We start from the raw sequence: 13,540 nt of genomic DNA, 5'->3' as shown, positions 1-13,540 counted from the left end.
AGAAAATATGTACACGAGAAATACAGAGTTGGGGACACCGGTCAAATATCTAATGAACAGCATGAACGATTGTAAAAGACTTTTATAAAGCAAAGTATTAAAAAAAAAAAGTCTTAGTCTTGTAATGTTGCACGCCCCTTTTCGAAATATTTTTCTCGTGTTTTTTTCTATAATCTTGGGAAAAGTGCTAAACTAATGACGTCACAGTTAATTTTGGAATTTTTTTTTTCTTTAAGAAATGACTGTTACTTGTAGGTAGTAAAATAAAACAGAAAGCTCTATAATACCGGTCTTGCTTTCATGTGGCCCAGTTGGATGAAAATCCTGACCATGTTTTCCATTTAGCCTCTGATGAAGGGAGCTTTATGTAAACCTGCTGCAACCCTTACTTGTTTAAACAAGTTTTAGGAAGGATTTTCAGAAAAAGTGTAGGCAGGTCCTTTGTTGTATGAATCATTTGTCTTTGTGAGTTTGAAGATAAAACAGGATTTCAGAGATGTTAAAGACTTTTAAGGACACGTGTTGTTTTTTCAAGGCAAGCTATTAATTTTGGTCAAAATTATTTTTTATTGATTTGACCCAAATGAGTTTTCTTTTCTTTCTTTCCTTTTTTTTGCATTGATATCCTTCATCCTCCATGTCACTGAAATAAAATTTAAAAATTGAACTTTGACGTCTTTAGTTCAGTTCCTAACATGGTTTAAAATCTCTGCACCCCTAACACCAGTTTGTACTGGTTCTGAAAATTTCTTTGAGGCTAAGGATTTGTAAAGTCCTTATGTGCTTGTTAAATAAGTATTTATTTAAAAGTGATTTCTTCCTGTCTGATGTAATTTCGCATTTTCCCAAAATGCACTATATGAAGAGGAAACTTTATTATCTTTAAACAGAACGTAGACTTTTGAATTATTTTCAATAGGAGTAGTGCGTTTGTTGGCTTCATAAAATAAAGTTACAGAACAAATGAGCTAAGGAAATTTTAGATAGACTCTATCTAGCCTAACAGATGAGTTAACTGAGATCTAAAAAATGTCAGATATTAACTAAAAAAGATCTAAAATTATGTGAAAAAATCTTTTTGACTTAAAAAAAATTTGAATGACAAAAAACCATCAGTGTTCCCTGAAGCAAGCTCTCCTGGCTCCTCTGCTGTAAGGTCCAGCCTTGCAAAGCATCTGGGTGTCTGGTGAGTCAGAATCCTGAGCAGACACAGCCTCCTTGATTTAAGTACAGCCGGTTCTGTGTGGGTCTGTCACAGGGCGGATACAGGACCCCTGAAATGTCAAGTTGGATTCTCTTTCCTCGTCAGTAAACCTCAGGGGGCCTGGGTCTCCCTTCCTCCGGTCTCATTTTGACAGTGTTTCCCAAGGATGTTCAGACTGAAGTAAGATTTTAACAGACGACAGACGGGAGCTGTAGGTCTTGCTTTAAGGACCAGTCTTGAAAGGTTGTGTCTAAGAGAAAATTTGCTTCATCAGATCGTACTTTCCTATAGACCAATCACAGTACCAAGCGTTCTTCATTACACTGTGCTTGCAGTTTAGCTTTTCATTTTTCTTTTTTTATACTTTTAAAGAGATTAGATTTTTGTGCATGACAGCTGTTAATCTATTTCCTAACATGCCAAGGCAAACACAGAGAGTTTTAGCGGCTGTCAAGGGTGTGTATAGTGAACACAAGCATGTCTTTTAGTAAAACATGAAGAATTCTTTTTAGTATTATTAACAGACTGTGGAGTTACTTTTTTTTTTAAGTGCAAATTCATAATATTTTAAGCCAACATTTAATTGCTTTTCCTCTTTTTCCTGGATACAGTTCATTTCTAAGTGTCGTGTAACTAACTACTCTAGTAGTTGGGTAAAGACAGCTGATGAGTTAATTTTGTTGTCAAAGGAATCTAGTGGCATAAAGTCACTTTAAAAAGACCTATATAGGGACCTGCCTGGCAGTCCAGTGGTTAGGACTCTGTGCCTCCGCTGCAAGGGGCGTGTGGGCCCAAAAAGATTTGCATATATATACTTAGAGACTTTCATTCGCAACTTTGGCCTCTCTGCTTCCTTTTACTTTTTTAGTGTTTAATGTTTTAATTTTTTACAATATGGAAAAACCCCAGCGAACATCTTGGCCAAGCCCTTCCCTTACCCAGAGTTCCCATCTGCACCTGCCTAGGAACTCCCTGTGCCAGTTTTTATAGTCCCACACATGATTAAGTCATTTAAGAAACTCAGACTTTGCACTGTGCTGAGAGTGCCCTCTCTGCGTGGGAGGGACTGGCATTCTTTGTGGGAATCACCCTCTGAACCCAATCTCGTATCAGAAAGACCCAGTGTTTCAGAAGAAGGTCCTCTCATGCCTCTGCAACTAGGAAAACAAATGTAATTCACAGGACTCCCTAATTGCCTACCCATCCTCGATTCTCAGTGACGCTTCTGTGCTTCTTAATGTCTCTGTCTCCTGAAGTTCTTTCCTCCCTATTACAATAGGTGCCTTTTGGAAAGTGTTCTAAGTCAATTGGAATTTTGCACAGGTTTTGACAAGGGCTGGAGTCCTGTTTATATCTCAGCAATCCCAGAAGGTGTGCCAGGCCTCCTGCCTGATTCGGCGTGGGAGGCGGAGAAGGGTGGCATTCATGCGGGGAGGGTGGGGCGCCCTGGTTTTGTTGGGTGGGCGGTGCCCGGCCTGCCTGGAGCAGCCCGGGCCCCACCTGGCAGCGGTTCCCAGGGGAGCTGGTTTTTCACCCACGCACTCTCAGCCGGTGCTGGCATGTCGGGAGCCCGGCTGGCAGGGACGGACTGCCAACGGGTGGCAGCGAGAGAAAGTGCCTCTCTGAGGTGAGATGAGGCGGAATCAGGAGTGGAGGGAAACATCCCACATTCTTGTAACCCTACCCCATCTCTGCCTAGTACAGCCTGTGCTTTTCAAACTTTTTTTTTTTTTTTAACGGTGAAATTCTTCCTTTAAAATGCACAGACACCCTTCCCGACACACACACACATGAAAGAAAGTCCAGTGCATTGAGCCGGCGTCTGTTTTATCTGAAAGCTTGGGCTGGCCTGACTGGTGGCTCTGAACGCTGGCAGGAGCTCAGGTTTCTTGTAGGACACCCTTAAAGTCTTTCCTGAACAGTAATAATTTAATGGGCTTTAAAGGTCTCTTAAGCTAAGCCGTAGTGGGCTGTGCTGTGGCATAAGGTATCTTGGCAAATTAAAAAAAATAAGACTTGTTTTATTATAGATGACTCTTTATGTATATCTGGAACAGACTGAATTTCTTTAATTTCTTTCTTTAAAATGTAGAATATCTAGGACTTCCTCTGTGGTCCCGTGGCTAAGACTGCGCTCCCAATGCAGGGGGTAGAGGTTCGATGCCTGCCTGGGAATGCCGCAACTAGGAATTCACATGCGCAATTAAGACCTTACACAGCCAAACAAATGAATAACAAATAAACTGTTTTTTTAAAGTGTAGAATATCTACAACCTTCTCCTTAAACACCACCCTTGTTTTAAGGTTTCTGCCACTTCTCTTGCAGTAAAGTGCTGCATTTGCAATACACTTGTGGCTGAGCATCGTCATACAGGATAATATTCCATGGTCATCTTGAAAGGAAAAGTGCCTTGTTTTTGCATTAAAGATACTTAAATTTGCCATCACTTTCTTCATTCTGTATTTTCTTAACCATTATCATCTTTTTCTGTAATTGCAGAAAATAGTTTTGCAGAATAAGCTTTTCTTTCATCTCCTATAAGTGTCCTCACAGACTGGTCGGGGAAGCCCTGCAGCTCTGGGCTGAAGCCCCCTTTTCCAGAGGGACTTTTGATGGCATTGACGTCGGATGAGTGACAGAGAAGATGCTAGAAATGCATTTCCACAACTCGTCCAGATTAGACCTTGTGCTGTGCTTAGTTGCTCAGTCGTGTCCAACTCTTTGCCACCCCTGGACTGTAGCCCACTAGGCTCCTCTGTCCGTGGAATTCCCCAGGCAAGAATACTGGAGTGGGTTGCCAGGGGATCTTCCTGACCCAGGGATCAAACCTGCATCTCCTGTGAAGCACACATACAAAAAGGGGAGGGGGACACAGAGACCCAGCCGATGTGAACAACTGGGAGACCTGGGTGAAGTGTTTTTGCATCTTTTCTGAAAGTTTACAGTTTTTCAAAATTGAAAAAAATTTACCACCTGCCTTCTCTGTGTTTTTCCTTCAGTCAAACGGGAACGATGTCCAGGCACCAGAATCAGAACACCATCCAGGAGCTCCTGCAGAACTGCTCCGACTGCCTGATGAGGGCGGAGCTCATCGTGCAGCCCGTAAGCGCGCTCCCCCCACCACCCCCAGTGCCGACCGCAGCTGCTTCTGTTCCTGGGCTTGCTCCTACTGATGTAGACTCATGGACCTCTGCAATCTCACCCCTCACTTCCTTCACACACACAGCACGTAGCGATGCTTTGGCTCAGAACAGACTCCCCCGCCTACCTGCAGGGTTGCTTTCACCATGGGAACTAGTTTTCACGCCTTTTCCCCAGCAAATGCATACTCTGTGGACTGCCGCCCTTTTGGGATTGCGGTCACCTGTGATTGTTTATGTGACTTGGTAACACTTTCTCCTCCTAGAGATGGACCCTGACGTGTGTATGTCACTGGGTTGTCATGGATTGTGATGTACACCATCAATTTCATGTCATTTTTTCAGGAAAATTTACCATCTTGTGAGAACAGTTCTACAGGAGAAACGTTACAAAGTATGGGAAAGTGAGCAATTAAAACCTGAGGGGAGATGGTAACATTGGTGAAGGCCTCACGCTCCTGGATGTTACTGAGATAGCGTAGGATCTCACTGAAACAGGCGTAGAAGTCAAGGGATGCGTGATTTTACCTGAGTGCCCATCATTCAGCTCCCTCCGAAAGTGGCGTTTCGCTAAGTATCACTCATCATCAAAGTCAGGGCAGTTATTGGCTCAGTGCAACCACCCAGACAGTTTTTTTTTTAAGAACTGAAAAGTTAAAAAAAAAAAAAGAACTGAAAAGTTATTTCCTACAAGATGCAGGAAAAACTCAGTTTGTGTGTTAAAAAAAAAAAAAAAAGACCTTATCTGGCATAATGATACAGGGCTTTTACCACAGCAGAATTCTAGTTAGATGAATGGCTTGCGTAAATAAGAAAGATAGGCATTTAACATTGAAGCAAGGGCGAGATTAGCAATCTTTGGATATGCTTTTAAAGGCCTCTCAAAATTTAAAATACAGTCTACAATTTTGGTTTGTAACAGTGAAAGTCTCACCCCATGGACTGTAGCCTGTCAGGCTCCTCTCTCCATGGAATTCCCCAGGCAAGAAGAATGGGTAGCCATTCCCTTCTCCAGAGGATTGAACCCAGGTCTCCTGCATTGCTGGCAGTTTCTTCAAATTAATAAGATAATTTTCATTTAAAGATTTTTTTTGCAGTTACATGGAATGGGGGGGGAGCTTATTTAAGTTTATAGCAGAAACTTTCGCTTCCAGTTAGCACACATGAAGCTCTTCTTTCCCATATCGTGTGTTCCCTTCATGTGACTTCTTTCTTGTAGGAACTGAAGTATGGAGATGGAATTCAGCTGGCCCGGAGCAGAGAGCTGGACGAGTGTTTCGCCCAGGCCAACGATCAGATGGAAATTACTGATAGCTTGATCAGAGAGATGCGGCAGATGGGCCAGCCCTGTGATGCTTATCAGAAAAGGTATTGCAGGGACTTCCCTGGCGGTCCAGTGGCTAAGACTTGCCTACTTGCACTGGGGTGCAGGGGACCCGGGTTCGATCCCTGGTCAGGGAACTAGATCCCACGTGCCGCAACTAAAGATCCCTCACGTGACTACAACATCCTGAATGCCACAACGAAGATACCGAGTGCCAGCTAAGACACAGCGAAGCCAGATAGACATTTTTAAAAAAGAGAGAAAGAAAAAAGGTATTGTCCACAGAGCAAGCATGGTGCAGATGGGCCTGCAGACTCCTGCAGGGGTTGTGCAGATGTGGTGCAGGAGTTATACTCAGTCCTCGGACCCTGGTCTTCCCATGAGGGAAGCACAGACGTTCTCCGGGAAAGGCCCCCTTGCTTGATAATTTCGCCTCTTTTTTGGGTCTCTAATACAAATCACCTAAACCCACTACCTTCATCTTTTGTGGAATCACGAAGCTGCCGAGCAGTGAATTAAACAGGCCTGCCCAGGAGGGTGTGCTCCTTTTCAAAAGTCGAGTTTGCTGTGAGGTGTTCACCGTACTTCCACTTAGGGGGCAACAAAAGCCTTTGGCGCGGTCGTTGACTTTTGAGTCTGAGATTAAGTTGAGGACTTCCCTGGTGTCCCAGTGGCTAAGACTGGGTGCTCCCACTGACGGGGGCCTGGGGTACATCTCTCAGCGAGCTAGAGCCCACATACCCCAACTAAGAGTTCACCCTGCAATGAAGATAGAAGGTCCTGCATGCTGCAGCTGAGACCTGCTGAATAAATATTTTAAGTGAATAAATATTTTTAAAAGAATGAATAAAACACAGCTCAGCTAAGTTTACTGCATACAGAAATGAGACTCATAGAGTTGAAGATGCCGTTTTATGCAGAGGTGTGTAGTCTGATTTTGTGTGATCATGGTATTCAGAGCGTGGGGTCCTAGGAGACCCCCGGGCTGGAACTCATGAGAAAGTAGAAGATGCTACCAGGTTGGGCAAAGGCAATTACCCTTCCTGTGATGCTTCAGGCTTGGAGCAGCAGAATACTTAAGGTTTTGTCTATGACTAAGGTTAAAAAAAAAGCCTATAAATAAAACATTCGTGGGCTTCTCTGGTGGCTCAGAAGGCAATGGCAACCCACTCCAGTACTCTTGCCTGGAAAATCCCATGGGCGGAGGAACCTGGTAGGCTGCAGTCCATGGGGTCGCTACGAGCTGGACACAACTGAGCGACTTCATTTTGACTTTTCACTTTCATGCATTGGAGAAGGAAATGGCAACCCACTCCAGTGTTCTTGCCTGGAGAATCCCAGGGATGAAGAAGCCTGGTGGGCTGCCGTCTATGGGGTCGCACAGAGTTGGACACGACTGAGGCGACTTAGCAGCAATAGCTGGTGGCTCAGTGGTAAAGAATCCACGTGCCAGTGCGGGAGATGAGGGTTTGAGCTAGGAAGATCCCATATGTCTCAGAGCAGCTAAGCCTGTGCTGATGCTACCTAGCCTGTGCTCTGGAGCCTGGGAGCTGTAGCTAGTGAAGCCCGTCCGGGTGCCCTAGAGCCCATGAGAAGCCCCCGCGTTGCCACGAAGAGTAGCCCTCACTCTCTGCAATGAGAGAAAAGCCCCTGCAGCAATGAAGACCCAGTGCAGACAAAATAAATAAAATTAGAAAAAAGAGGTCATAAAAAAAAGAGCACGTGTGGTCCCTGTACTGACCCAAAGGGGGATGGTTGCTTCAGGGGCTGTCTTCCTGCCGCGGTGTGATGGTTCCCCTCTCCTTTCAGGCTGCTGCAGCTGCAGGAACAGATGCGAGCCCTCTACAAAGCCATCAGCGGCCCCCGCGTCCGCAGGGCCAGCTCCAAGGGCGGCGGAGGGTACACCTGCCAGAGTGGCTCCGGGTGGGACGAATTCACCAAGCGCCTCACCAGCGAGTGTCTGGGGTGGATGAGGCAGCAGAGGGTAAGCAGCTTCCGGCGGGAGGAGGTTGGTGCTCAGAGTTCCCGGCCCTGCGTGCGAACCGGGGCGGCTGGGGCAGTGACCCCGGCCTCTTGCTGTTTTCTCCTTTTCCTCATCTGCTTTTATTTTGGAATGAAGGCTTTTATTTAGAAATAAATGAAACTTCCGGGGATTTTTTTCTTCTTCTTCTTCCTCCTGTGGCTTAGGGAACCAGCCTCATGGCTTTATAGTCGTACTTTATCACTCGAGTAATATTTAACAGGTATGATTGAATTGGTAGGTTGTGAAAATCTAGTTCTTACAGGATCATCTGTTATGGGAGTTCATGGGCTAAAACATTTCATCCCTGAGCTCATCAGGTGTTACCGAGAGGTCCCTAAGAGAAAGAAGGAGAACGTTGTGGAGGTTCATTTAAAATGGTAAGGAATTGGAGGAGCTGGACAGGCAGGGAGACTGGATCTTCCAGTTTGGGCTCATGGGTTGTTTCATCTTGTATTTTTGAAGTGTCAGGCGTCTTGTGCAAGCGTGACATCACTGATGCGGGAGTGAAGTGAGGTGCTGGCACCCGATGTGCTGAGCCCCGAGAATTGGAGTTTCTACAAAGGATTTTTCACTGCTAATGATTGTTTTGTTGTTCTATGTAGTAATTAGGAGCTGTAATGAACAGGTGGCAGGAGGAATGTACCATCATCATGTAGATGGGAATTTTATAGTGAGTACTGATCCTGACGAACCATCCTTCTCTTGAGAACGTGGGCGTGTTAGAATGATCAGTTGTGCAGAGGTGGGATCGCGGTTGTCAGAAATCGTGGTTTTATGACTTGTTCTTGGAAGAATTTGGCAGTGGTTCTGAAGTTTCTCAATCTTTTTTGTGGGTGTTCTTTCCCAAGTGTGAGGGCTTTTGGGACTAAACATTCATTCATTCGCTCAGTTAACCTTTTCTCCCGTGTCTGACAAACGCTTTGTAACACTCTTATAAGAAGGTGGGGCTTATAGAAGAGCAAAGTTGTAATTCCAGAAACGTAAATACAAACCTATTTGCAGGTTTCCGAACTCCCTTTAAATCTTTGAACACACGTTTCCGAAGCGTTTGCTATATGTTGACTCCATGCCAGAAAATGAGGGTTCCAAAGTTGTGTCCCATAGCCCTAAAAGCGAATATTACTGAAGAAAAAAAAAGATATATACACACCCAAGTGCCAAATTTCTATGCAGAGCAGTGTGGGGTTGATAGCTGGGTTTGAGCTGTAATAAAACCGTGCTCAGATAGGAGTAGGGAGGGGATGGAACCAGCAGAGAAAGCTGGGCAGAGCTCCTGGAGCCTGGACTATGTCGGGAGGATCAGTGACATTAGGTGAAACAACCTTTGAACCAGACGACTTCTAAAATGGCAGATCCCCTTACTTCTTCTTAGTCACTATGACAGGTGTATAAAATGACAGCTCATACTTTGTCACTTTCTGAATTCATGTTGAGTGTAGCTTTGTGAGAATCCTTTGTAGCAAAGGCTCAACTTTTTTTTAATCTGTAAACATAGCATTTTATTAACAAAATGTTTACACTATCCCTACAGTACAATAAGTTTTGTAGTGACTTAGCATGGTATCCTCTAGAAAAGTTTGGTATAGAATATTCAAGCTAAAACAGTAGTTTAAAAGTATGCCAAGGCTCAACATTTTTGTTTAGTTGATAACTTGTGTCCGACTCTTTGTGACCCCATGGACTGTAGTCCGACAGACTCCTCTGTCCATGGGAATTCCCAGGCAAGAATACTGGAGTAGGTTGCCATTTCCTTCTCCGGGGAATATTCCTAACCCAGGGGCTGGCAGATTCTTTACCACTGAACCACCAGGGAAGCCCCAAGGCTCAGCATTTTCAAATTTTGAGCATTTGAAAACAGCATTATCACATGGACTCACTTTTCCACTGTGGTGAGGAAGGGGGGTGTCTTCTAATGGATGATACTGATGAGGGTTTCAAAGGAACTGTGAGCTGTTTTATCCCTTGTTGCCGGTTTGCTCTGAGCTTCTCCAGCCCTTCCCTCTTATCCCTGCTTCCTGCAAGCCTGCATTCTTCCTGTCATTCCTGGGGGACTGAGCCGCAGGGCCAGCTGATAAGGGAGAGGTGTCTGCAGCAGCACAATTGGCACACAGTCGCACAACTCCTGGGCCAGGGTCTTGTTTCTCTGATTTGTGTTTCTGCTGATGAACAGGGCAGATACTGCACACCTGGCTGGTAATGAAGGCGGGCTTGGTCATTTCATTAACTTCCCGGAGCACTCGCTTGCTTTGCTTTAAGGTTGAAAGGAGCCATGGGAGGGCAAGGTCAGAGTCCCGGGTAACTTACGGTTGTCTGGTGGGCTGCCTTTTCTGAAGGCTCGTCAGGTACATGAGAACGTGGATGTGGCTCAGAACAGCGTGTGTTGTCCCCGCTGCAGTACTGTTCCGGAACATCTGCGCTCGCCATGTCCGAGAGGTCTGGCAATTGACACGAGCTCGTGCCAAAGAAAGATGAGATGATAGACTCACCCCAGCATGCAGCTTGTGAAATAATATGTTTGATTCTTATTATTTGGCACTCTGAAATTGAAGTAATGGAATTAGAAAGTTAGGTTTGCTTTTTAGAAAGCTAATGTGAATCCATAATCTTAATATTGCCAATATTCATTGAACTGAAGGTGTTGGATATATATTGTCACTTCTCTTTGAAATGGGCTGTGGAGAGTTTTGCAACCCACAAGGCAGTGCTAAATTCTGGATTTAAAGAGCCAACAACTGCATTACTCAAAACAAGTTGAAGAAACAAACAATGAAAAATTGTCTTAGGCCAACTGTTAAGCTTGGGAAGTAGTACTTGATTGAGCTTAATGAACTACTTTTGATGCCCATTTAAAAGCAACTGAATATAGAAACTTCTGTCAGCATCTTACCACACTGTGTCATACTTAGATCTGCACTCACAGCTGTGTATACACACAGGTCACTTGGACGTGCACAGGTAGATTTTTTTTTTTTCCCTTCAGAGTGCACGGTCTAGGTTTCAAGGATCTCATTACAGAATCATCTCTGCTCAGCCCATCTTGAGATGAGGGCAGATAAGTTGAGGGAACCCCCAGCTTTTACTGTATTGGGCAACCCCCACGAGCTCTTTGGGATTCCCTAGCCTTTACAACGGAGAAGGCAATGGCACCCCACTCTAGTACTCTTGCCTGGAGAATCCCATGGGTGGAGGAGCCTGGTAGGCTGCAGTCCATGGGGTCGCTAAGAGTCGGACACGACTGAGCGACTTCACTTTCACTTTTCACTTTCATGCATTGGAGAAGGAAATGGCAACCCACTCCAGTCTTCTTGCCTGGAGAATCCCAGGGATGGGGGAGCCTGGTGGGCTGCCGTCTATGGGGTTGCACAGAGTTGGACACGACTGACGTGACTTAGCAGCAGCAGCAGCAGCAGCAGCCTTTACAAACTTTTTTTTTTTGGTTTCAAAAATATCGATTAGTTACAGCTTCATTTCTTTCTGAGTGGAAGCTTAATATGTGCCGCAGCCGCCTGGCCACCAGGGGTGCTGTCGAGGAGGGAGTTGGAAATAAGGGCCCTCTGTCTCCCGTGGCAGGCGGAGATGGACATGATGACCTGGGGCGTGGACCTGGCCTCGGTGGAGCAGCACATCAGCAGCCACAGGAGCATCCACAACACCATCGGGGACTACCGCTGGCAGCTGGACAAGATCAAAGCCGACCTGGTACTTGGAACTCTTCCTTGTAGAGGCTTCCAACAGTGTACTGAAGGGCGCTGTAGTTACGCCATCCCAGGCAGCCCAAACAGGAGTCTGTGATTTCTTCCCCAACAGACTGGGATTTTTTTTCATCTTGGCCTGTAGGCATTTTTTTGAATATCGAAGTGTAGTTGATTTACAGTGTTGCGGTTAACTTCTGCTGTACAGCACAGGGATTCAGTTATACCTGTATGCATTATTTTTCATATTCTTCTCCACGACGGCTTATCACAGCATATTGAGCACAGTTCCCTGTGCTGAACAGCAGGAACTTGCTGTCTATCATCCTGTATATACTGGTTTACGCCTGCTAATCGAAACCCCCAATCCACCCCCGCCCGCACTCCCCGCTGGCAGTCTGTTGTCTGCATAGGCTCTGTTTCTGCTTCGCTGATGAAGTTCATTCGTACCGTTTACATCACTGACTTTTGTCCTTAGCCCGAGATGCTCGTCCTTACTTCTTCCACTCTTTTTTTTTTTTAACCTACTTTTGTCTACTTGAGTATCTGATCAGGTCTCTCCCTCTTTTCTCTAAGTTCTGAGGAGTCCTAAATGATATTTTCAAACTTTTAAAAGGTTGTGTAACAGCGAGTCTGTAAGTGATAGGGATGAGCCTTTAACTTTGTAGGGGTGCCACCACCAGGCCAGTGAACTTTGCCCCCAGCCCGACTGGGAAAGGTCCCTGTGGGTAAAAGTTTCCATAGAACAGCTATTTCTTGCTACTGGGGAATCGGAAGTTAATATGTGTTTGACAGAAGGAGGTTTGGAAGGGCTGTTCTTTCTATGTAACCCTCAAGGGGAATTAAATAATTAACTCGCTGTTGGTCTTCTTCTAGCGGGAGAAATCTGCAATCTACCAGTTGGAGGAGGAGTATGAAAACCTACTGGTAAGACGACTTATTTCTGAAAGCTCTGTGTTTAGTGCAGTTCGGTCTTGTAAATGTGGACCTGGGGATTAAAGCACCTGCTTGGCGCTATCCTCAAGGACTCTGGAAGTACCTGGAAGTATATGAGGGACTTGCAGGTCCTAATTTCATTTCTGCTGCTGTTTTCTTTATAAGGGAATTTTAAAAGAATTTTTTCTGAAGACAGTACTTGGTGCTACTCTGTTTGCAAGCTGAAGGGTCCCGTCAATAGCCCTTGTTAAATACTTGCAGTTAAAGCCGTAAAGCTTTTCCACTTGTGAACTGCAGCCTTTTTACCAAATATAAGCAAAACTAAGACTTGTTTCTTTAGAGAGAGGTTTTCCAGACCATCCTTACCGTTTTATGAAAAACTGAATCAATTCCTTGACTCATGAAAAGAGGTATTTCTATTCTTCTGCCTATTTGAGTCACCCTGTCTTCACTTTTCCAGTGTTTTCCAGTTGGCCATGATACTATTTAAATAACATGGCTAGTGGCGACACAGCTATTTTCCAAGGTGATGACACTTTGAATTTCGGGGACGTTGGAGAGGGCAAAGAGAGCTTGGTTTATCTTTGTAAGAATCTGTTTTCTCTTTATAGTCCAAAGCTAATTAGTGAAGCCAAACATCAGTACATGAATCAAGACCCGTCTGGATCAAGCTAGTTCATTGAATCTAAAATTGTCCCCTTGTTCCTAAGTTTGGGTGGGTCCTTTCTACCTCCCAGCTGATCACTGACTGCAAGAGATTTGACTGATTCTTGGGATTTTTGTTGGTGAAAGGAACCAGCCAGGGTTTATCTGTGACGTCTGCAGGGAGCACCATTCATCTGCATATTGTCCTAACGCTGCTTTGACCGTCCTATGCAGAAAGCGTCCTTCGAGAGGATGGACCACCTTCGGCAGCTGCAGAACATCATCCAGGCCACGTCCCGCGAGATCATGTGGATCAACGACTGTGAGGAGGAGGAGCTGCTGTATGACTGGAGCGACAGGAACACCAACATCGCCCAGAAGCAGGAGGCCTTCTCGGTAAGCCCCCGGGAGTCGCGTGGCAGTGATTGAGGCATTTGTAATCATGTAATCGGCCACCTGTCATTCAGCCTTGGTGGAGAGAGCGTGAAAAACCATTCCTTTCTGAAGGCTTTTCAGTGCCTTAAGATGGGCAGCGCGGTGCTTAGCATCTCAGAAGACAGAGGAGTGAGGTAGTT

The 13,540-nt window shown here is 45.2% G+C and overlaps 1 protein-coding gene across 3 annotated transcripts in view; it reads left to right on the top strand.

Moving 5' to 3' along the window:
- Nucleotides 1–13,540, top strand: part of DSP (desmoplakin) — a 43,954-nt gene that overhangs the window by 7,857 nt on the left and 22,557 nt on the right. For 2 of the 3 annotated variants that reach the window (XM_019986067.2, XM_019986068.2), the window contains exons 2-7: nt 4,205–4,307; nt 5,565–5,713; nt 7,479–7,653; nt 11,263–11,391; nt 12,261–12,311; nt 13,200–13,361. In XM_019986067.2, the coding sequence (XP_019841626.2) occupies nt 4,205–4,307; nt 5,565–5,713; nt 7,479–7,653; nt 11,263–11,391; nt 12,261–12,311; nt 13,200–13,361 (769 nt within the window). Of the gene's footprint in view, nt 1–2,748; nt 2,832–4,204; nt 4,308–5,564; nt 5,714–7,478; nt 7,654–11,262; nt 11,392–12,260; nt 12,312–13,199; nt 13,362–13,540 lie in introns of those variants that run through there. The other variant, XM_070778436.1, reaches the window with a different exon arrangement.

This window comes from Bos indicus, chromosome 23 (genome assembly GCF_029378745.1).
Source record: "Bos indicus isolate NIAB-ARS_2022 breed Sahiwal x Tharparkar chromosome 23, NIAB-ARS_B.indTharparkar_mat_pri_1.0, whole genome shotgun sequence".
Taxonomy (NCBI): Eukaryota; Metazoa; Chordata; class Mammalia; order Artiodactyla; family Bovidae; genus Bos; species Bos indicus.
This window is presented reverse-complemented; position numbering and strand designations above follow the sequence as displayed.